Raw genomic sequence first — 24,316 nt, 5'->3', positions numbered from 1 at the left:
TCTGCTGGTTGTTGCTGACATCTCCTTCTATGCAAATATTTACTCTTGACTGTTTATTGCTAGACCTGTTACAGATGGCGAGACATGGCAATCATTGTCCTGTGCCCTGGGCCTCTTTCATAAAGTATGGCAAACTTCTATGTCCCTTTTGTAACCCTTGCCCCCACCATAAGCAATTCAAAATCCATTTTTGATCCTCCCTTTTCAGGAGTGACGTCCTTCATGGATGGCTCCTCATTTAAATCGCTCTGGCTACTTGGTGATGCATGGAAAAAGACGAGTCATTACAAAGTTTATTATCTGACACCCTGTCCCCCAGCAGTACTTCTGAAGTTGGAAGCAGCCGACCCTCTGGTCTTCATACCTACACTGATGTTTGTCAGTGATATTTTGTAGGCTTCTCTGAACCTATGCTGCCTCGTATCGCCTCATTCTTCTCAATATCTGGACAGCCGTCTTTCAAAATTATATTAAATGACCTCCCACCCCAGAAGAACAGTAAGTCCTGTGTGATCAGTGTGCAGCAACAGCAGCAACAACTGAAAATCCAAGTTTAAGTGCAGATGTTATCTTCACGAACAAATGTGCCTTCTGCAAGGTTGTTAAGCTGCGAAGAGAAAGCCAACATGGCTGCCACTGTTACCACAGGCAATGCGAAGAGATAAATGGTTGACCCTGGCCCGTGTCAGGTTAGGATTGATGCCACTATCAGCTCTAGTGCCTTTCCAATGATTTTTTTTTTTTAAAAAAACCTCTGATAGAGTGCGTTATCTAGTTACTGCCATGAGGGCAATAGCCTGGGGTAGGGGAAGGGGAAAGAGAGGGAGTGGGGAGAAAGGTCATTCTAAGAGGACAATCTTTGTCAGATTAAATGAGAAAAGGGACCTTGCTTTTAAAAAGGAAGTCGGGAAATAAATAAATAAATAAATAAATAAATAAATAAATGGTGAAAGTAGCTCTGACTTGTAAGGGAAGGATAAGCAAAATTGCCAGCGCTTTCTCTCTGTCTCACCAGGTTAGGCTTGGGGCAGATATGGGGGGGTTCTGGTTGTAGCAGTCGTATGAGAGAGGGATTTTGAATAATGTTGCATGTGCTTTCAGTCCTGTAACTTTGAAAACGTTTTAGCTCAGTATGCTGAGAATCAGGATGAATTTGCTTGCCCTTTTTTCCCAAGGGGAGATGGGAAACAGAAGGAAAGCTAGGATCCAAGTTGTTGTATTTTAACCATTTTTTAAATGTATGCTGCCCAGAGACCTTTGGTTATGGAGCAGCATGGAAAGACCTTAATATATAAATTAATGAACAAATAATGGCAACTCTGAAGTGAATTAAAGCTGTGTCAAGCAGATTTAACATAAAACTCCCTCTGTCCCCTGAGATATGGAAAGCTTTAGCCATTGTTTTTCTGCTGACAATCATTGGGAGTTTGGACATAAAGTTCAGGCAGGCATGTCAGCAAAGGTTGCCATATGCTAAGCCTTGGGCAAAAATGGGGAACTGTGTACAAGGCGCTGATAGCTGTATTATTCCTTTTTAATTTGCTGCCTTCAGATAATTGATAAGACGTCATGGATTGATGTACATAAACTTCAAATTATTATTATTATTTGCATTTATCCAGCACCTTGGGTGTTCAAAGTATAAAGGGGGAGGTTCACCTGGTGCCACCTGCCTCTGGCCTCACAGGTATTGCCTGACCATTGCAACCAAAATATCACTTAATGGAAACCTAAAAGGACAATAGAGAGGGGGCCATATGAGTTTCCCCAACAAAGTCACCTGCGACTGCTGTTTTAATTTTGTCAGCTGCTCTTACAAAATATTTCTAGTTGACTTCTGGGTGGTTTTGGTGCTGGAGATGTTAGCCCTGATTAGTTAAATTTCAAATGTCAGAGATCATTAGTGGTGATTTTAGCCAAAAAGGGTGTAGAATCTAAGTTCCTCAAACTGAACTGAGTAAATGGAGAGCACCTATTTTTATGACTTTATCTCAGCCCTCCTCCTCTGACATGGGATAAACCCATTTCCCGTTATATATCAGGTAGTAGGTTGATCACATAGGTAAAGGTAAAGGGACCCCTGACCATTAGGTCCAGTCGTGACCGACTCTGGGGTTGCGGCGCTCATCTCGCTTTACTGGCTGAGGGAGCCGGCATATAGCTTCCGGGTCATGTGGCCAGCATGACTAAGCTGCTTCTGGCGAACCAGAGCAGCGCACGGAAACGCCGTTTACCTTCCTGCTGGAGCGGTACCTATTTATCTACTTGCACTTTGACGTGCTTTTGAACTGCTAGGTTGGCAGGAGCAGGGACTGAGCAATGGGAGCTCACCCCTTCACGGGGATTCAAACCGCTGACCTTCTGATCGGCAAGTCCTAGGCTCTCTGGTTTAACTCACAGCGCCACCCGCAAGGTTGATCACATAACCATGCTCTATTTCCTTTTCTAGTTTTTAGGATTTGTTTGAAGGTGGCTGTATTTGATTATTACTGCCAGTATTTCTATCCTGCTGCTCCATTTAGAACGACCAAAGTGGCTTGCAGCAAATAAAATAGAATTGACATAAGATCAAATGCAGCAATAAAAATACCAGTGCAGCTGTACTAAAACATGCACGGGCATTGCTGTTTAATACAGGGATTAAAAGCAGCCGGTTAATGCAATTGCTTGAACACAACAAATCACACATTAAAACCCATCTGAAAATGGCTGCTTACCCAGTCGTGGGGTCGGCGGTGATGGTGGTGCACCAGGCCCCCTCCCTTTGCAGGAAAAAGGCCTCTCCGTTTTGTGGCCGGCCTTTGGGGATTTCCCATGGCCGGATGCAACAGAGGGCAGGAAAGCCCGCTAAGGCTATCCACCAATCAGGAGGCAGCTATTTAGGCTGGTGCCGCTGGTGGTGGGGCCACAGTTGGTTGAAGAGCACCCCTCCTGCCCTCCCGTTATGCTGTGCTTTGTGTTTCTAAACCTTTCAATCATGGCAATAGAATGCCTGCTGTGTTTAATCGTATGCTATCCTTTTCCTTCCTTGCACCACCCAATTGATCTTGCTATGGTTCATTCTGGTTGCTGTAGCTGGAGCCGGAATGACTGCTCTCCGCATAAACTGGGGGGTGTTTTTTGTGTGATCGCACGCAGCCCCCCCCCCCCGGGACTACTAGACCCCCTGGAAGGTAGTTGGCTTCACCACCCCTCTGAGATGGATACCTGGAGGTTCCTGCCTAGCCTCGTCAATCAGCCAATCCTGGCTGGGGGGGGGGCGTTGCCAAGGGATTTGGCCAGGTAGAGTTAGGATCGCCCACACTCACAATAGAGGGTGTAACTTACCTGTTGATCCTCCGTTGGCTCCTTTAGTCTATCTTCCCTCAATGGGGGAAGCGTGAAGCGGTGACCCATGCCCCCCCCCCCGCAGCGGCGATCCAAGGGTTCCCCTTTAAAGTGGTTATTTTGAGGGGAGGCACTGACCATACGCCAATGGGTTGTCAGTGCTCTCCCCTACGATGTAGCAAAATGGGGGGGGGCAGGCTCTCTGCTTGAACAGACATTCTCCAGTCAGCCCAATCCCCACACACTTTGGATAACCCTGATGTTCCCCGGATCCCCAGCTGGGGACTGGGAGGGATAATGCCTAAGCCAAGGTCTTCCTACATCTGAGAATTTAATAAAGTTGTGGCCAGTTTTAATCCCATAACACGTTGCTGGCGCCAGAAAGGAATTTGCCTGCAAACAGTTTAGCCCTGTTTGGAGGTTTTGCCTTCCTCATAACAAACTGCCACACCTCTTGGTGGATAAGGCACTGGGTGGGGCCAAAATATTGGGAAATATTAGAAAAAGATGGAGACAATTGGAAATTGCAGAGTTTGGAGAAAATGAAGGATAAAGTGCGAGACTGGTTACATTACGCTCAGATTAAAGAAGTCTTCAAAAATGATTAAAAGTTAGGGTTCCAGGTGGAGAAATCGAAGTTGGAAACAGAATTGTTAGAACCAGACTAAGGTATTATCAAGAATGTATAACCTGCTGTTAAAATGGAATACACAAGACGAAATGGTTAAATCGGTTATGATAAAGTGGGCTCAGGACATTGGGCATAACATTATGTTTGAGGACTGGGAAAGGTTGTGGACCACTGGGCTGAACTTCACTGCATGTAATGCTCTGAAGGAAAATGTTATGAAAATGATATATAGATGGTACATGACCCCAGTTAAACTTGCCAAAATATACCATTTGTCTGATAATAAATGTTGGAAATGTAAAGAAAATGAAGGAACATTCTTTCACCTCTGGTGGACCTGCCCTAAAGTGAAGGCCTTCTGGGAAATGATATATAATGAGTTGAAAAAGGTATTTAAGTATACCTTCACTAAGAAACCAGAGGCCTTCCTTCTGGGTATTGTCGGCCAGAAGGTGTTAAAGAAGGACCGAACATTTTTTATGTATGCAACAACGGCAGCAAGGATACTCATCGCTAAGAGTTGGAAAACTCAAGATCTACCCACACTGGAAGAGTGGCAGATGCAGCTGATGGACTATATGCAACTGGCCGAGATGACTGGCAGAATCCGAGACCTGGGAGAAGAGAGGGTTGAAGAAGACTGGAAGAAATTTAAGATTTATTTACAAAAATATTGTAATTTGGTTGAATGTTAAGAAGGATGCTAGATCACAAATAATTGTCCACCACTGAATTAGATCTGAATTTGACGATAAGTGAGATTAAGGAAAATATAAATCTTTTGGAGAACTGCTAGATTTTACTTAAATGAGCGGATATAAGATTGTAAACAAGATGGTAATTTGCTTGGAAAAAAATTTTTAACGATGTAAGTGGGAGCAGGAGACGTGAGGGAGTCCAAAGAAGTGACGAAATTATGTTATGATATAAGTAATGTTGTTTATTATTTATGCATTTGTATTCAAAAAACTTTAATAAATATTTATTTAAAAAAAAAGATAAGGCACTGGGTGGAATCCTTAGCTGAATGTTGGGGTGGAGAGAAGTGGTGAAACGCCCCTACCCCCAAAGGTGTGATTACAGGGTATCCCGCTAGAGGAGTCCAGGGGGAAGACTCTCTCCAGATGCCAGGTGTGGGCAGATGCGTCATAGAGCTGCCCTGTGACTGGGTCTGCAATTAAAAAGTTAGCAACAGTCATTAAAAATTGTAGAAGCAGGGAGTTGCCAAAAAGAAGGCATGTTTCTTATACCCTTTCTTCATATTGACAGAGCAAAAAGCAGGTCTTCTGGCGCTGATCTCAAGGCTAAGTAATTGCTATGGCAGCAGGTGGCTTCTTGGTTTCTGAGGTAATCTCGTCCTAATCTGTTTTAAAGGTCAGTACCAGGCCTTTGGGACGCAGGTGGCGCTGTGGGTTAAACCACAGAGCCTAGGACTTGCCAATCAGAAGGTCGGCTGTTCGAATCCCCGTAACGGGGTGAGCTCCCGTTGCTCAGTCCCTGCTCCTGCCAGCCTAGTAGTTCGAAAGCATGTCAAAGTGCAAGTAGATAAATAGGTACTCCGGCGGGAAGGTAAACGGTGTTTCCGTGCACTGCTCTGGTTCGCCAGAAGCGGCTTAGTTATGCTGGCCACATGACCCGGAAGCTGTTTGCCAGCTCCCTCGGCCAATAAAGTGAGATGAGCGCCGCAATCCCAGAGTTGGTCACTACTGGACTGGTCAGGAGTCCCTTTACCATTACCAGGCCTTTAAATTGAGTCTGGGAAGAAATAGGTAGCTAGTACAGGTGGAAGAAGATCCACATTTTCTGAGCATCAAAAATATTCTCCACATAACATGCACAATAAAATAAGACACAAAATTGAAAACAACCATAATGAAGAACTCAGTAAACCCATCAATCATTCAAACCAACCCTGTAGTAGATAAAATCCAGCAATAAAATCCAACATAGGTAGACACAAATTAAAAGCCCGGCAACCAATCCAACAAAATTGAGCCCAGCTACAGAAGTGAAAAAAATAAGGCCAAATTGCCATTATCCTTCAGAGACTAAGTAAAATCAATAATGTTAAAAGACACGAAGAGGTGTTAAAAGACTTGGGAAAACAAAAAAACTTTCTGCGTGGTGCTGAAAAATAGGTGCACTTTGCACCAATTAAAGTTTCTAGCCTGTTTTCAAAAGCAGCCCCACAGCACTGAAGTAAATCACCCTGGAGGTAGACATCTTCAGCACCATCTTCTCCAGAGAAGGCCCAGCAGGTGAAACAGCTGAAGGCTGGTGAAAAGGATCCCTACCACTTGGGTATCCAAGGAAGGTACCCACAAAGCTCCTCCTCTAGGCAGCATTCACTCTTGCCCCAACCCTGAGGAACTGTGCTTCCATCTTAGCTAGATTCTGCCTTCTGCCCCTGCAATCCACTCCTGAAGGAACACCAGGCACTCCCACTGCCTTCCTAGGATCAGATGGTGGAAACGGGAAGTAAAGCTCTTTGTTGTCAGCATTTCAACCCAACCCCTGAATGACATTTCCCAGCAGTTTCACGTAGATGCTCAAAGGCATGAAATGGAAATGCCTTTGAGCATCCAGCTGCCTGCTGGGACTGATCTTCCAGGAATGTGAGGAAGTAGTGAAGAATAGTGCCCTATAATGCCATCTCAGTCCGTATAGTTAAAGCCATGGTTTTCCCAGTAGTGATGTATGGAAGTGAGAGCTGGACCATAAAGAAGGCTGATCGCCGAAGAATTGATGCTTTTGAATTATGGTGCTGGAGGAGACTCTTGAGAGTCCCATGGACTGCAAGAAGGTCAAACGTACCCATTCTTAAGGAAATCAGCCCATAGTGCTCACTGGAAGGACAGATCCTGAAGCTGAGGCTCCAGTACTTTGGCCACCTCATGAGAAGAGAAGACTCCCTGGAAAAGACCCTGATATTGGGAAAGATGGAGAGTACAAAGAGAAGGGGGTGACAGAGGACGAGATGGTTGGACAGTGTTCTCAAAGCTACCAACATGAGTTTGACCAAACTGTGGGAGGCAGTGGAAGACAGGAGTGCCTGGCGTGCTCTGGTCCAGGGGGTACTGAAGAGTCGGACACGACTAAACGACTAAACAACAACAACAACAACAACAACAACAACAACAATGCCATCTCGTAAGGCAACAGAAATTATATTATAGCTGGTGGTATCGAAAGTCACTGAAAGATGAACTGCGAGGTCACACTCTCCCTCTCTAAATCCTGGCATAGGTCGGTCATCCACCAGGGAAATCAGGGCAGTTTCAGAGCCAAGACTGCCTGGAGATCTTAAATGACTTGCCCTGCTAGAATCTACTAGGCCCAGTGTTTCTGATGCTGGTGGTGTGAGGTTGCTGGAAGAGAGGAAGAAGGAGGATACTCCCCATTGCCTCTCATCTCTGCTCTGACCATTTATTCTCCATTTCAGGAGCAGAGAAGGGAGGAGTCAGAGCCTGTGTTGGCACAGAAGGTGCTATGGATGCCTTAGGGGGTACTGGGAAGGCACGCGGTTTGGAAGTTGTGGGGCTTAGAGTCATAGAATTGTAGAGTTGGAAGGGACCCTGGAGGTTATCTCATCCAACCCCCTGCATTGCTTCTACTCAGCTTGGCCTTGGGTTTTCCACACTCCGTGAGCCAGGCACCAACAAATGCTTGTACCATCACTACTTTCACATGTTTCTAAAGGTGGCTTATATACAGCGGCGTAGCGTGGGTTGTCAGCACCCGGGGCAAGGCAAGTAATTTGCGCCCCTAACCCCTAACCTGCCGCCGCTGCCAGCTTCTTCTTGCTTCTGCCTGGGCTGGGGTATTTACAGTAAGGTAGCCACGGCGGCGGCGGCGGGTCCGTTTCAGGTGATCTGAGGCGAGTTGCCACTGGCGCTGCCGCCCAAATGACACCGCTTGCCCGGAGGAGGAGGAGGGCAGAGAGGCGAGGAAAATGCAACATGGCCCAGCAGCTGCAGCAGCAGCAGCAGCGGGGCTGTGAGGAGGGGCTGCCTGGCACGCCCTCTGCGCCCCTGACGCGCGGGGACTGCGGCGAGCGCTGAGAGCCGCTGCCTGCCGGACGCCTTCAGCCCGGACGCGCGCACAGCTCGTCGGTTCCGCGAGACATGGGGCTCTGCTACAGCCTGCACCCGAGGCTCTTCGGCGACTCCGGAGGCGGCGAGCGCGCCCCCCCAGATGTTGCGCCCGGTGCGGCCGGCCCCCCCTGCACCCCCACGCTACGCCACTGCTTATATAAGCTCTGAACTGTGGTGCATATGCTAAATGGTTACTGTTTTGTTTCATAAGGACCTGGGGTTGGTTTGGTTTTTTTTTGCAACATGAAAATGGAGAAATGGTTAAACTTTGGTTTGCTGTGGCACGCTTAAGCCAAAATACAAGAAAACCCCACTTAAAAGGCCTAGTTCCGCACCTATAGTAAACTCTAAATGTGTTGGACATAGGAGTTGTATTCTACCATTTCTTTTCACAAGACAATGAGAGCCTGAAGCTATCAGGTGCGAGCCATCAGGTGCTATTGTCAAAATAAGAATGACATCGAAATGAGTTCATGTGTTCCCTTCTAAACAAGTAAAACTCCACAAGATAAATATAGCACTGGACACTTTTCTTGAAGTGGTGGGGCAGTCTCGGTTAGAGTAGGTGCAGCCTAAAGCAGCCTCTTATGTACTGCAAAAAGAGGGGGAAAAGAACACACAGATTCACATACAAATTTCATATGCTAATTTATATGTCTGGATGGAAATTTAGAAATAATTGCTATGATTTAAATAAAAATACAGTACATCTCACTATGGTGACGACAACTGTGGCTGGATGACCTGAGAGCCTTCTTACTCTGCTGTCCAGGCGCTAACTGGATGGGCAAGGTGAAGGCCTCTGCTCTCGCTACATGAGGGACAGCTCTTTGGATAGAGAACACCTTTAAACAGAGAACTCTGTAAAGTAGAATACATGGACACCCTAGTGCTGGTTGTTTTATAAAAGGCTGTTTACTGACAGCTTTTACCCTTAAATTTATTTATTTTCTGCTTTACTTTGTTTAAAATTAAACCTTTTTGACAACAGAAATCCTGCAAAGTGTTTTATTTCCCTTTTTGATTTGGGCAACCGCTGTGCTTGATCTGAATACTGCAGAGTTTATGCAGCTTACCTTATCAGATGGAGGTGACTTTATTTCCTGCATTTATTCTTCCGGACTGAACAGCATTATGCAATTATGCCTGCTTTTAAAACTGCGTATTTTACACGGGGTGATTCTGTAACCAGGCCATGATGCATTATGGCAGTGATAATGTATACAGATAAGCCAAAGGAAACATGTTGCTGCTGTGCTAGGACTGAAACAGGATATTGCACTGGAAATGGAATGCTTAGTGCTTGCAAATTAGGCACTCCTTTTTCCTTTTCCTTTTCACTGATGGGGGGCAAAAGAGAAAGCCTTGACAGCCAAGTCAAGTCTGCAGAGAGAATTATTGGGTGCACTCTTCCCACCTTAGATCAAATCTACGCTTCCAGGTGCCATAAGAAAGCGGCAGAGATAGCACAGGATAGTGCACACCCCAGAAATAATCTCTTTCAGCTTCTGCCTTCTGGAAGAAGGTATAGGGTTATAAAGGCCAGGACTCGCCGCCTGAAAAACAGTTTCTACGCTAATGCAATTCTGGTTCTAAACGCAGCATAAGGGGTCTCTGTAGTATAGTGTATTTTAAAATGGGGTTTTAGAGTTTTTTTAGGGTTTTTTGAATGTTTTTTATGTAGTTTTTATGTAGTTTTCTGCAGTTTTGTGGTAGTTTTATGTAGTTTTTATGTAGTTTTATGTAGTTTTTCCATTTCATTGTTCCGCAAGGGACAGTGACAATAAAGATATCGTATCGTATCGTAAAAAGTCTCATATCTAAATAGAGAAGAGAAAGTGCAAAGTCTAATGCTGTCTTGCATGGTGCTGCTCTGTTGAAATGGCTCAGTTTGCGCATCATGGTTAGCCATGTTTTCCTGAGATGTGCATGAGCTGGAAGGAGCTGCCATGATCCACCCACCTCAGATGGAACTATGTACTGGGCTATGCTTTCTGCCGGCAAATACCTTGTGGTAGAAAATTCCTTTGTTTAGCTATATTGTGTGTGAAGAAGCACTTTCTTTTGTTCCGAATCTTCCAGCATGCAGCTTCGTTGAATGGTCCCAGGGCTTTTTTTCCCAGCCAGAACTCAGCGGAACTCCATTTTGGCACCTCTCAGGTAGGCTCCATTGCCATTATGAGAGAACAAGGGAGGTGTTCATGGAAGAAGAAGAAGAGTTTGGATTTGATATCCCGCTTTATCACTACCCTAAGGAGTCTTAAAGCGGCAAACAATCTCCTTTCCCTTGCTCCCCCACAAAAAAACAACAACACTCTGTGAGGTGAGTGAGGCTGAGAGACTTCAGAGAAGTGTGACTGGCCCAAGGTCCCCCAGCAGCTGCATGTGGAGGAGCGGGGAAGCGAACCTGGTTCACCAGATTACGAGTCCACTGCTCTTAACCACTACAACACACTGGTTCCGGCACCTTTTTTCCTAGAAAAAATAGCACTGGCAAGGCCTGTCTACTTTCCCCACACCTCAGTCATGTCTCCCCACTCTTACTCACCTTGTTTCTAAACTTAAGAGAGAAAGGGAAATGGGTGTCGGACAGGTAAGCAATATGCTGTTGTCAAAAAGGGAGTGGACAGCAGACGAGGGAGCTCTGAGGAAAAGAGGGACTGCGAGGCAGAGAGCCTATAGAGCAGCAAAAAAGTCAATGGCAGGTAAATAGGAACTGAGTTTAATACCCTTATTTAAAATAACCAGCTATGTCTTTTGCTATTGATCTCTGTTTAGTTATTAGTACAGTCGTACCTCGGGTTACAGACGCTTCAGGTTACAGACTCCGCTAACCCAGAAATAGTACCTCGGGTTAAGAACTTTGCTTCAGGATGAGAACAGAAATCATGCAGTGGCGGTGCAGCGGCAGCAGAAGGCCCCATTAGCTAAAGTGGTGCTTCAGGTTAAGAACAGTTTCAGGTTAAGAACGGACCTCCAGAATGAATTAAGTACGTAACCAGAGGTACCACTGTACCAGCCAGTCACATCACAGAAGAATTTTTATCTTGGTTTCTGAATTCAGGCTTTGCCGTCTATGCAAAGGGGAAGAGTGTGTTAAAGTAAGGATCTTCCACTTTCTTTACAGTCTCACACAACACACTTTTGATCTTCCCCCACAATGTTCTATTTCATAAATTAATTACCTCTAGGATGACAAGCTTTACCTCCTGGGTCTCGAAGCTGCTTCATTTACTTCCACATCGAGTGAATTTTCCTACCCTTCCTCACCCAGGATTTAGATTTCCCTTTTGCTTCTGCCCATGTGCAAATTAGCCTCTTCAGCCCAGGAACTGGCTCATGGTGACCTAGACCTGCCCACTCCCCTCCCCAGCTCATCAGCAAGCAGAACTATTTCCACATTGGCTTTGGAGTCTTCCTGCTGCATTTGTAGCTGCCCCTGTCTGAGTAATTAATGATAGTGCTGTTGTTTATGGGCTTGAGTTGCTAACACTCTTGGCTGGAAATGCATTTCTACCTTTGGGGCCTGCTAGTTTTCTGTTTCCAGTCCCACTTCACTGGTCCAGGTCAATATTTTCTGTGTAAATAGATTTATCCAATAATGGCTGGTAGGAGAGTGTGTCATTCATCAGTCCCGTAGCAAACACACTAGACCAACTTCCACTAGAGCCCAGGAGGCTGCACTAGTGCAGATTTGAAGAAAATGTTCCTTTTTTCTATAGGTACACTCCTGTGGTGTGCTTGATATTGAATGGAAGACTTTGAGGCAATAACCACCCCAGTCCTTGAAAGAAAAGAGTCCCATAAACTTCAATGGAGCATTTGTACACACAAGCAAGGCCTAGAATCGGGGCCTAAGCATGAGTTGCTTGAACTGGTCCTACCCCATCCCCTGCGAGAAATATTCCCTTGGTTTTATGTGGAATTCTAGGGCACTAGGTATATTAGAGGTGTACCCAGGTGGCAAATTCTCCAACAACAATGGCACTAAACAAAGCAACAGGGGAGCTAATGAGGTATGCAGCCCTCATTATCATCTATTAATCCAACTGGTCTATTGTCGTCACAAAAATGATACCCAAGAAGTACCGTATTTCCCGAATAATGTTATATGGAGCTACAATTGCTCGCCACCCCCCCACCTCAATCAGCAATGATATTTCTTTCTGCTGACTGATAAATCTAGTGTCAACCCCCTAGACCTTATTGTAGTTCCTGTTAGAGTTAAACTGGAATCAGTACATAGATGACAGTTCTGAATAATATACCCTTGTGTTGAATGTTTCCTATGCTGACATTTATTAAAATAAAAAACAGGCTTTTAACAACAACAACAACAACAATGCCCAAATGACCACATGCAAGTTTAACACAATAGCATCATGTATCTATGTTGGAAAATTGTCTTGCGTCAAGCATTCTGAAGGAGATAACTTGTGAGGGCATCCTGCAAATCTTAACTCCTTCACAAACCATTCGTTGGTGTCTTCCTCCAACCCGTTTATGTTAATGTGCTAAAGTGTGTGGCAGAGGCGGGATCTCTGTTGTGCAATGATTCTATGACATCCTAGAAGCAAGTAAAACAGACCTGTGCAAACTGTGATTCATCAGGCTAAGGGGCTAAGCCTTGCCCCACCTTTGCTCCTGCCTGCCTCAGACTGCATGGAACAGAAAATTCTTGAGCACTAGGCCAAGCAGAACATCAAATTGAGCACAGGACAAGATGCCCAAGCCAGCTTTAAAACAATGTTTGAGATAGTGATGGCTATGGCAATGATTTTTACAAACTGCTTGCTCCAGATAATTTTGGAAGGATTCGCTGGCAGCCTTGCTGCTCCTGGTGAGCATCCTTTATAGATCAGAGCACTGAAAGACATAAGCATATTTTGTCTGTAATGTATCTGTAGCTTATATTTTCTGTTAACAAGCCCAAAGGTATACATACGTACTTGGAGAGTGTGGGAGGTTGACGCAGGAATTGCTCCGTCTTTTTAAATTATGGTTCTGTTCGCCTTCCTAATTGCTTCTTCACTAGGAAATCGCTTTTTCAAAAAACATTTCCCTAAGAGCTAAAGATAATCAACTTTTGTTTGTTTCTGTAAATATTTTTGTGTCCTTAAGGAAATAATAATTTCTATTGTTGCAAGAATGTGTTGGTGGCCACTCCTCTAGGAAGAATGAGAGCAGATGGCTGTGAATACATTCCTTGAAAAAAAGGCAACTTGGCAACAAAAATGAAGCCAATTCCAGCCCCTCCTCCCTCTTTTGACATCTCTGAAGATGTGATTTTGCTTCCCTTCAGGTGGGTAAGGGGAGGGCTAGGGGAAAGCAAATCTCTCTGGTGTATTAATCTGAGGAGCTGTCAAGAGTTCACAGCCTGGAAAGTACGCACCGTGTATTCCATCACTGAAATTAAGTGTTCTGAAAGGTGGAGCTGGAGTCCTGGGTCTCTGGCATGGGGAAATATATACACTGCATTCCATCACTTAAAATGTTAACCTTGTCCCTCACTGGTGACTGGGAACAGGAACACTTGCTCCATGCTTGCTAGTTAAATGGCAATCTGTCAGTGCAACAGGGACGGCAGGGAGGCTGTGTTGTGTTATGTCAGTCTCTGTGATTTGGCTTTAATGTTCCATAGTTTCACTTGTTTGCACTTGCAAGGCTGGGCGAGGGAGTAGTAATATATATATTACTTAAAGATTTCCCATTGCCCCAACAACTTTGTCCCTCCTGCTGTGGACCACAGCTAATTACAGGGAAAAATAGAGTGTTTCAAAAAACTTGTCTAGCCTAAACTATAAAGATGGTGCAGCAAGTGTGGCGCTAGTTGGAGGAGCTAAAATAGTTTCTTTATTCTTTTTATTCAATTAGGTTGCATATCACTCTACTAAGGTTCAAGAGCCTTTTGATTTCAGTAGTGTGGATGTGTGAAAGATGGTTTCCTGTGTATGCTCTCAGAAAGGTTTACATCTGCAAAATACAATGCTCTTTCACTGTAAAGAATTAGGGTTTGCAGGAAACATTATGCTGACAAATAAATAGCACAGAACATCTGTAATGTTCCATATGCTCTGTGACAGGGGTCAGCAACCTAAGGCCCATGGAGGTCATTTAACCGCCCCCCGAGCCGCCCCCGAACCGAGCTGCCTGCTTGGCGAGTCCCTGCATGCTGCACTAAACCAGCGGGGCACGGGGACTCACTTCCTTTGCGCCAGAAATTGTGTCTGTGCAGATGCAGACGCTGGAAATCGCGGGCGCACGCACTCATGCTCACACGCAATCCAGCTCACGGAGGAATCTCTGCTGGAGAGAACCGGCCCAGGCAAGGTAAACCTTGCCGACCCCTGCTCTATGACATCTACACCATCAGTCCTTGCATCTATACTGAGAGTAGGGTCTTTACTATTTTAAGTTTTTTAAATGGAGGGTCCCTCCTAGGCTGGGCTGGTGTTCATTTCCTTAGGCATGTCTGAGCTGATATTTTTAGCCAGTGTTCCCCAGGTCATATCGTGAAGCCACTTGAAACAATTAGTTCAGTCAGCAATATTCCAGGAATGGCACCTATTTTCTTATTTTTCACACCTGTTAATCTACTAATGAGATGCCCTCCAAATATTGGGAATGCAAATGGCCCAGAGACATACCAGGCTTTGGCTACTGCGCAGTTTTCTGCCTTGCACCTGTTGCCTTTGGACAGTGTTACTGAGGATGATGACAGATATGTACCTCGCCCTTCTTGAGTTCAGCTGTCTCCGTCTCGTATAGGCAGGGCCCTCTTACACACTTCTTCCACAAGTGTAGTTCTGTGGGTTCACAGCTGCTTTTCGCCCCCTCTTCATGCTTGCTTCAGCTGTGCAGGTACGAATGTGTAGTGGACACACTCTCAGACTTGCACAAAAATCTCCACTCCGTGTCCATTCCCAGAGGCATCCCACAGAGACAGGGGACTCAATGTAGCTTCGCCTGACCCTACAGGGTTTTTAATCAACCAATTGTATCGTGACTCCTCCCATCTTATTTATATCAATTCTCTGAGGAAACAGGGAATAGGGCTTCTTGACTTAGACGCAATCTGGGTGATGATGACGACTTTCAGTTCTGTTGTATGTGGCAACAATTGCTGCTTGGACAGAGCCCCACCAAGCAACTACTTTCATTTCATTTACGTTAGCTTGGAAGTTTGCTATCACTTGGTAGGTTTTATAAACATGCAGATTGGTTTGAGGGGACTGGGAGGGGACTGAGCTAATGAGTGCTGATGTTTTGCTGCATTTGCTGGCAATTTCCCCATGTGCTGCTATAGGGGTTCACCCCACCATCCCAATCCAATTCTGGTGTGTGGGGGCAGGAACGGGGGGCGGGGGGGGGAGGGGTGGAAATAACCAACAGGAATCGTAAGTTGAATCCAACTCTCAGTAATATTTAGGATAAACAAAAGCACCCCTTTATTCAGTATTTTACTGAACACTAGAAAGAAATAGGATTACATGTTACAGTACTTAGTAACTAGCAATTGTTAGGTGATGTTCTCAAACTTTTCCAAATCACCCACAATGGAATTTTGAAGATGATTTGCAGACTTTATGCTTCTCAGTTGTGGCTTCTCCTAATTTAGCTTCTCCCTACTTAGCCCATTTTTCTCTCTGCTGAACAGAAAGTGACAGCCCTTGAGATATTTGAAGATGGCTATCTTATCTACTCTCAGCCTCCTCTTACCCAGGCTGAACCAGCTCCCCCAACCGTTCCTCATAAGGCTTGGTTTCCAGACTCTTGATTATCTTGGTTGCTCTCCTCTGCACACTTTCCAGCTTGTCAATATCCTTCTTAAACAGAGGTGCCCAGAACTGGACACAGGACTCCGGGTGTGGTTTGACTGAGGCAGAATAGAACAGGCCTATGACTTTTGACAGTCCACTATACTAAATTCCGTATTTTTATGTTGTGAACCGCCCTGTTATCTTTAGGTAATGGGAAGTATACAAATGTAAATAAAAATTATAATAATACTTCTGTAGATGCAGCCTAGAGTAGCATCAGCTTTTTTGCAGGTGCATCACAGTGTTGACTCCTGTTAAGCTTGTGGTCTTCTAAAACCCCTAGATCACTTTCACATGTGTTACTGGCAAGCCACGTGCCCCCCCCCCCCAGTCTTATATTTGTGCATCTGGTTCTTCCTGCCTGCATGTAGAACCAGGCATTTGGCCTATTGAAATTCATTTTGTTAGCTTGGGCCCAGTTCTCCAAACTGCTAAGGTCATCTCGAATCCCTATTCTGTCTCCTGCGGCACTTGCTACATCTCAGAAGAATGGTATTATATATATTTATTTGTTGTGTTGTGTTGTGCTGTGTGTTTATCACTTCACTTGAGTGTCGCAAGAGCACCAAAGCAATCTTTATACAATTTTATCCATACAGTCAAATAACTCAAATGTTTTATCTAATTGTCTGTACACCTTGTTTTATCAAATGTTTTGCCAAAATGTCTGTACACATCAGTAACATTTGCTTCAAGTGAAACGAAAGCTGCAGCAAACTGCATGCTGAAATTAATTTTAGGAATTCTCCCTGTTAAACTGGAATTTGAAGAGAGTGGCATGCAGGGCAGAGAAAGACTCATGCAGTGATGAAGGAGTGGGGAATGTGTCCAATATTGCATCTGCCAGGGCAAAGAAGTCACTGCTCCTTACTCTTGTTAGGAGCATTTATGCATTTCTGTTTCAGTGAATTCTGATGTGAATGGATGCAGCTTTGCACCTCCTAGACCAGTGTTTCCCAACCGGTGTTCCGCGGCACACTAGTGTGCCGCGGGACGTCGGCTGGTGTGCCGTGGGAAGGAGGCGGGCGAGTCGGGCGGCGAGAGGCGGGGCGGCGGCGGCGAGCACACGCGGGCGGGGAGCGAGCTCCGTCCCACATCCCATCACCCCGTGCTCCGCGCTGGTGTCCGCAAGCCTTGCGCACCCGGGGGATCTCCCCCCGGGAGCGCAAGGCTTGCGGGCAGCAGCCTGCAGCGCGGAGCACGGGGCGCCCTCCAGAGGATGCCCCGTGCTCCGCGCTGGTGTCGGCCAGCCTTGCGCACCCGGGGGATCTCCCCCCGGGAGCGCAAGGCTTGCGGGCAGCAGCCTGCAGCGCGGAGCACGGGGCGCCCTCCAGAGGACGCCCCGTGCTCCGCGCTGGTGTCCGCAAGCCTTGCGCACCCGGGGGATCTCCCCCCGGGAGCGCAAGGCTTGCGGGCAGCAGCCTGCAGCGCGGAGCACGGGGCGCCCTCCAGAGGATGCCCCGTGCTCCGCGCTGGTGTCGGCCAGCCTTGCGCACCCGGGGGATCTCCCCCCGGGAGCGCAAGGCTTGCGGGCGTCAGCTGGCAGCGCGGAGCACGGGGCGCCCTCCGGAGGACGCCCCGTGCTCCGCGCTGGTGTCCGCAAGCCTTGCGCACCTGGGGGATCTCCCCCCGGGAGCGCAAGGCTTGCGGGCGTCAGCTGGCAGCGCGGAGCACGGGGCGCCCTTCGGAGGCCACCCCGTGCTCCGCGCTGGTGTTGGCAAGTCTTGCGCACCGGGGGATCTCCCCCCGGGAGCGCAAGGCTTGCGGGCAGCAGCCTGCAGCGCGGAGCACGGGGCGCCCTCCAGAGGACGCCCCGTGCTCCGCGCTGGTGTTGGCCAGCCTTGCGCACCCGGGGGATCTCCCCCCGGGAGCGCAAGGCTTGCGGGCGGCAGCTGGCAGCGCGGAGCACGGGGCGCCCTTCGGAGGACGCCCCGTGCTCCGCGCTCGTGTTGGCAAGCCTTGCGCACCCGGGGGGCGCATGGGGCGCCCTGAAACAGAGGGTTACCCATGCTGCGGACTGTAGCCTGCCGCCGGACGCGCGGGGCGCCCTGAAGCAGAGCGCCCCTCGCGCCAGGCAGACATGGGCCAGCCCCACAAGCTCGGGGGACAGCAGGGAGGCGCAGCACCGCCATCCCACTGTTCCCCGACCTGGTTTTTTGGGGGGGAAATAAAGGGAAAAAAAATTTCCTTTATTTCCCCCCCTCAAAAAAGTAGGTGCGTCCTATGGGACGGAGCGTCCTATGGGACGAAAAATACGGTACTTACTATTTCATAATAAAGTAATTATAAAATACTTTCTTTGTGTTTATTTGATTCCTATTAAAGAGAGTTACTTTATATATAGTCAATATAGGCACAGAGTTAATTTTTTAAACATTTTCTAATGGTGGTGTGCCTCGAGATTTTTTTCATGAAACAAGTGTGCCTTTGCCCAAAAAAGGTTGGGAAACACTGTCCTAGACTAATGTGTGTTTTGGAATATATTAATCCTCCTGATTTCTCACTTCTTTGAATTCGATGATACAGTTCCTGTTTCAAAAAACATATTTAAGTGTGGGTGAAATGCACTTAGAAATTCATACATTGGGATAAAATGCATAATTAAACAGCATATTTCATGATAAAATATGCAGAACAACAACAAAAAACCCCTACAGATTAGTGTGCAAATGGGATGCAATGGGTTCACAACATTAGCTTAGGGATGGATGATAAATACATGGACTGATCTTTCCACTTAATGTAGGTGAAGATTGAAATCTGGAGCAGAGTCCTGTCAGCAGATTTGAAAGAATGGGAAGTATTATAGCAGAAGACATTGAACTTAAGCACCAACACTTTGAACTGGGCTTAGACACTTACAGGCAACCATAATAGCTGAACTCAAATTGGTGTTGTGCAAGTTGCCCCTTGTCCCGGTTGGGACATGAGCCTTGCACATGTTGCTGTTTCTGGTTTGTTTTCAATGGCATTCCCACACAGAGGGCCTTGCAGCAGACTTAACAGAATGTTTCTAGAGTATGGACAAGGGTTGCAAAATATATTTCTGAGCTTGTTTACCAGATTTGTATTCTGCTTTTCGACTAGTGTCCCCAAAGCAGTTCACAACAGCCATAAAATCAACCAAATTCTCTAAAATCAAACCATAAAATAAATTAGGCCATTTGTGTTTGTCTTCTAAGATCCTGATTTTGAAAACAAAACCACCACCACAACAAAAAAATTAACACCCCCTCCCCACCTATGGATAATATCTAGTTCCTCTGAATATGAGGGAGGGGAGGAGCTGAAGGAGCAGATTTATGAACTGAGGCATGGGGTGGCATCTCAGTCTCCACCTCCTTCTTTCTGTTTCCTGGTTTTCTCAGGGATGATAGTTGGCCTTTCCTGGATGCTCTGATGAGATGCCAGTTTGGCTGATCCTTGAGTTGATTTGCTGTACCTGCAGCTCATACTTCTTTCATACTTCTGCCTTCTGCAAAAGAAGACCATAGAATCACAGAACTGTAGAGTTGGACAGGACCACAAACAGGGCAACCCCCTGCAACACAGGAATCTTTTGCCCAGTGATTTCCTTCTAGAAAAAAAGGTGCCAGCAATGTGTACCCCTGAGTGCCCCCAGAAAAAAGCACTGCTTTCGCCCAACATGGGGCACAAACCCACAACCTTGAGATTAAGAATCTTACGCTCATATTTCTTCCCTTGGTCTTGACTTTATGACTGCATCACCTGGAGGACAGGACACGCCAAAGAAAGATTCCATGATCTGCCTAGCTGAACATGTCCCCCCCCCAAAAAAAAGTTTGTATTGCTAACCATTTTTGCTTTCTGTTTCATTTTTAGAGCACCTTCCCTCTTAAATTTTGTGGACTCTGGTCAAAGAACATCAGCTGGCTTACTGGGCACCAACCACAAGATGGCGATAATGTCACAGTAGAAAGAGGCCAGACTTTGTTCTTGGATACAAGCACAAGCATCCTTAACTTGCTTCATGTCAAAGGTCTGAGCGAATTTCGTCCTCTTCTATCCCCCCCCCATAGGAAGGAAATGGCATCTATTCATTTGCTTCATTCTGTTGCTTTATGAACACTTAAACCTCTTATTTTATGTATGTGCTGCTTGAGGGGCAAGATACTTCTCTGCTTTGTTTCACTATACACCTGCACATGAAAGAGTAACAACAGCAGTGGTCTCACTAATAGGCTGCTGCAGTTAAGTGTGCAGAATTCATGTTGCCCCTTGCAGCTTCCACCTCTGAGGCCTGCGTGTCAGAATGCCATTAGCTTGAAACCTAAAATAAATAAACTTAAGGAAGTTAATGTGAAGAAAGTGTCCTCTCTTCTCCATGCCACCCCTGAAAAGCTTCTCTAGAGGGCAAGGGGGCCTTTCTGACCAACGTGGCCCTGGGCAAAGGAAAGGAATGAAAGGGAAAGGAAGCCTTCTTCCAGGAATTTCCTTAAGTTACACTTATTTTAAGATCCAAGGCAATGTGTTTATAGAATCGTTCAATGCTACTATTACGGTGGCTTAGCACCATCTACATGCATGATGTTCTAATCTAAAATAGGTAAAGGTAATGGTGCCCCTGACCATTAGGTCCAGTCGCGGATGACTCTGGGGTTGCGGCACTCATCTTGCTCTATAGGGCAATGGAGCCAGCTTTGGTCCGCAGGCAGCTTCTGGGTCATGTGGCAAGCATGACTAAGCCGCTTCTGGGGAACCAGAGCAGCGCATGGAAATGCCGTTTACCTTGTTTACCTTCCTGCCAAGCGGTACCTATTTATCTACTTGCACTTTGACATGCTTTCAAACTGCTAGGTGGGCAGGAGCAGGGACTGAGCAACGGGAGCTCACCCCGTCGTGGGGATTTGAACCGCCGACCTTCTGATCGGGAAGCCCTAGGCTCTGTGGTTTAGACCACAGCGCCACCCACATCCCAATCTAAAATAGGAGCAGGTAAGCAACAGGGGAATGGAAGCTTGGGGAAGAATGTGTGGTTGTTTCAATTGCAATGGACTTTGGCATAGTGGCAGTCGAGAACAGGGACTAGCAGTGGGTGAGGAAGAAGCAGATCCAGTGGGAAAAGGAGAAGGTGGGAGAGGGAAAGTGAGTTGGTGCCATCATGGGAGAAATGTTTAAAGAATAAGCGGGAGTAATAAGCGGGGGCCTTTAGCACTTGCTGGGGTTCTCCTCCCCCTCCTCCTCCTCTATTAAATTTGTATACCGCCCTTTGTCCAATGATCACAGCGTAAAAATACAAAATGAGAACACAAAATACACAGTAAAACAGAAACAAACCAATACGCCCACTCCACTCTGTGCTTGCAGTGTGGCTATGCCTTGAGGTGGGAGAGGCCACAGAGGAGCAAAGGTGTTGCACCCAAGCGCATACACAAGCTCTTACTGTCTGTGCTCCTGGCTGTAATGATGTTCCCAAAGTCTGAGAGCGGAAGGAGCTGGTTTTATATGAACTGTTGCATTTCTCATTGGACCTGGCTGTGCTTCTCAGAGAACAGCTCCAGTTCACACACGTCCAGCAACGTGTGCTGTGTAAAAAGGCAACGATGGTGTGTGCATGTTCTAAAACGTATCTGGAAGGTGAGGAAACTCTGTGCTGCTCTGCATTGCTGCATGCCGGCATAATTAAAAGGTTGGAGCAAGACCAGGGAGAGCCCAATTCAAATAGTCACTCAGTCACGAAACTTACTGGGTGACCTTAGGCTAGCTGTTCTCTCCAGCCTAAACTGCCTTGCAGGGGTGATAAGATAAAATGGGGGAGGGGAGAACCGTGCACATGTTGGAGGAAGGGTGGGGTAGGCATTCCATCAATTTAATGTCCTGTAGAAGCTGGCCGGAGCGGTACCTATTTATTTACTTGCACTTTGACATGCTTTCGAACTGCTAGGTTGGCAGGAGCTGGGACTGAGCAACAGGAGCTCACCCAATCGCGGGGATTCGAAAAACCGGCCTTCCAACCAGCAAGCCCTAGGCTCAGTGGTTTAAACCACGGCACCACATAATATATACACATGCAAACTTGTGCATGTGGGCGCATACATGCGCACACGTCACACACTGTTTCAGAGGTTCTCACTGCGTCTCATTTATGGTGTTGTAACTTTTGTTAGAAAAACAGAAGTTGGTGTTTTTCACCCGAAGGAGGAGCCCTGTTAAGGCAGAGTGTTGTGAAGAAATTCAGCTAACTTCCTTCAGTTCTGTTGAAAGATAGTTCTATCAAGAGATTGTGGGAAAAGACACAGGAAAAAAGAAGGTTTAGATAGGGGACAGGGCTTTGAAGGTAGCATTTTAATTCTTCAGTTTTATACCTATTGATTTCCAGTTTTTCCACGGAGCAATTCTCATCATCTTCATCTGAAGATGTTAGCAGCTAATGAGGCTTAATTCTACAAAAAAGTTTTATCTGCTGGCATCTGGAGATCAAAGTGCTGCGGAAGGCAGGCTGCTGTTGTTTGGTTTTCTTCCAGTATTTGCTGGCAATCCTTTTAAAGTAAAGTTTCAAGTTCTATATCTAAGTCAGAGGCAGGTTTGTCCTGATCGCACCACAATTCCATTATTATTATTTTTTAAAAATCTGCATGGGTATGAACTGACCATGTGAAGCCAGTAGCTCGACTTAAAAAAAAATAATGCTTTCACTGACTAGACATCTTCATTATTTTTATTCTGCATTGCCTGAATGTAGTTCCCATTTATCTAATCCATTTTTTAGTTTTGCTCAAACCTTTTCAGTTATAATTTTGGATTCAGTTTTTAGTTAGTATTCAGTTTTTATCATGAAAAAATGCTATAATTTAAATACTGACAGAATGATTCTAGCAATGACCATGTTTTAATTTTTTTCAAGAGATGTATTTTTTTTTATAAAAAAACCCCCCAAATAAATTCCACCAACTAATGGGCAGTCTACTTCAGTATATATGTTTGTGTGTGTGTGGTTTTTATTATTAAAGAAGGAAACTTCTTTACCTTCTGTTTATATGTTGTATCTAGGATTGTTGTAGTCTTGGAAAAGCTATGTACAAAGGAGAAATACCTGTTTGCCATTCAGATGGAATTCAGTTGGTATAGGAAGAAAATCCCATCAAATATCAGTTGATTGATTTTCTGTACCTTAGATCTTTGTAAATTCTGATTTGTGACTCAGTACAGGATGTACACATCTATTTCTAGACCTGCCAAGGATGAGGCAACAGCTTGCGCATGAGATTCCTACAGCTCTTATTAGCCAACAAAGTTGATTATATGCATCTTTGGCAGCTGCTAAGATTCATCCCAGGCTTCTCTGGTGCCTCAGTGAAAGTTAATCCTAGCTCTATTAACAAAAGAAATTGCATTCCACTTCTGCAAAGCTTTAGCAAAATGGTTGATCAGTACATTTCCTCTACTTGTACAATGTAAGAAGTGGCACAGGTGGAGTTTAATAAGAGCCTTGGTGTGATTGCTTGGTTTCTCATTGCTTTGTTACATAACCCAATGACTGGCAGTGGAATGGGTAAAGTGTGTGGTTGAGACAACATGACAGGTCTGTCTGCATGTGCAAATTGTCACTTGATGCTGCAGTCATCAGATAATGAACATGCATGTGTGAGCCAACTCTGTTTGCTCTCCGAATATTAAAGCCCTTAAATTTTCTAGGAACTCTCCAAAACAATTACAGCTTTGTTGTGCTAAGATTTGTTCTTAGATACCACCTTTGCCAGGCAAGTCACTCCACACATGGGAAGTGTGGATTGATGGTTGCCTTAATTCACCTCATTTCTTACCATCCCTCCATTTCATTCCTCCAGATCTTGAAATGTCGTGCCTTCATTAGCCAATCGGTTTATTGTATTGGCTTTTCAAATATGGACACTGATTAATCACTTCTTCCCATAGCAGCTGCTGCAGATGAAGTTGCAGAGCAGGTTCTGTGTATAATAAGCAGCCAGGTTGTTTTAGCTTTAACGTTTCAGTTGATATTAGAAATAGTCCTGGACCTCTACAGATCAGATGTCATCATAATGCGCTGTGGTCTAAACCACGGAGCCTATTGGGCTTGCCAATCAGTAGGTCAGCAGTTCGAATCTGTGTGATGGGGTGATCTCCTGTTGCTCTGTCCCAGCTCCTGCCAACCTAGCAGTTCAAAAGCATACCAGCGCCAGTAGATAAACAGGTACCGCTGTGGCGGGAAGGTAAATGGCGTTTCCGTGTACTCTGGCTTCTGTCACAGTGTTCCGTTGTGCCAGAAGCGGTTTAGTCATGCTGGCCACATGAGGCAGAAACCTGTCTGTGGACAAACTCCGACTCCTCCAGCTTGAAAGCAGAGATGAATTCATTTGGACTTAACTGTCCAGGGCTCTTTTACCTTACTTCACCCTGAATTCAAATAGTGATGTTGCCTGAGTAACTGCTTAAACAACTGGGGAGACAAGGCAGTGATTGCT

At 45.9% G+C, this 24,316-nt stretch overlaps 1 protein-coding gene across 3 annotated transcripts in view; it reads left to right on the top strand.

Moving 5' to 3' along the window:
• Positions 1-24,316, top strand: part of PKHD1 (PKHD1 ciliary IPT domain containing fibrocystin/polyductin) — a 250,395-nt gene that overhangs the window by 74,929 nt on the left and 151,150 nt on the right. For all 3 annotated transcript variants that reach the window (XM_081855438.1, XM_081855439.1, XM_081855440.1), the window contains one exon: positions 19,716-19,872. In XM_081855438.1, coding sequence (XP_081711564.1) covers positions 19,716-19,872 — 157 coding nt within the window. The remainder of the gene's footprint in view (positions 1-19,715; positions 19,873-24,316) is intronic.

Source organism: Podarcis erhardii, assembly GCF_964252035.2.
Source record: "Podarcis erhardii genome assembly, chromosome: 3".
Lineage (NCBI taxonomy): Eukaryota > Metazoa > Chordata > Lepidosauria > Squamata > Lacertidae > Podarcis > Podarcis erhardii.
The sequence above is the reverse complement of the archived record's forward strand: the minus strand, read 5'-3'. Positions and strand labels throughout refer to the sequence as shown.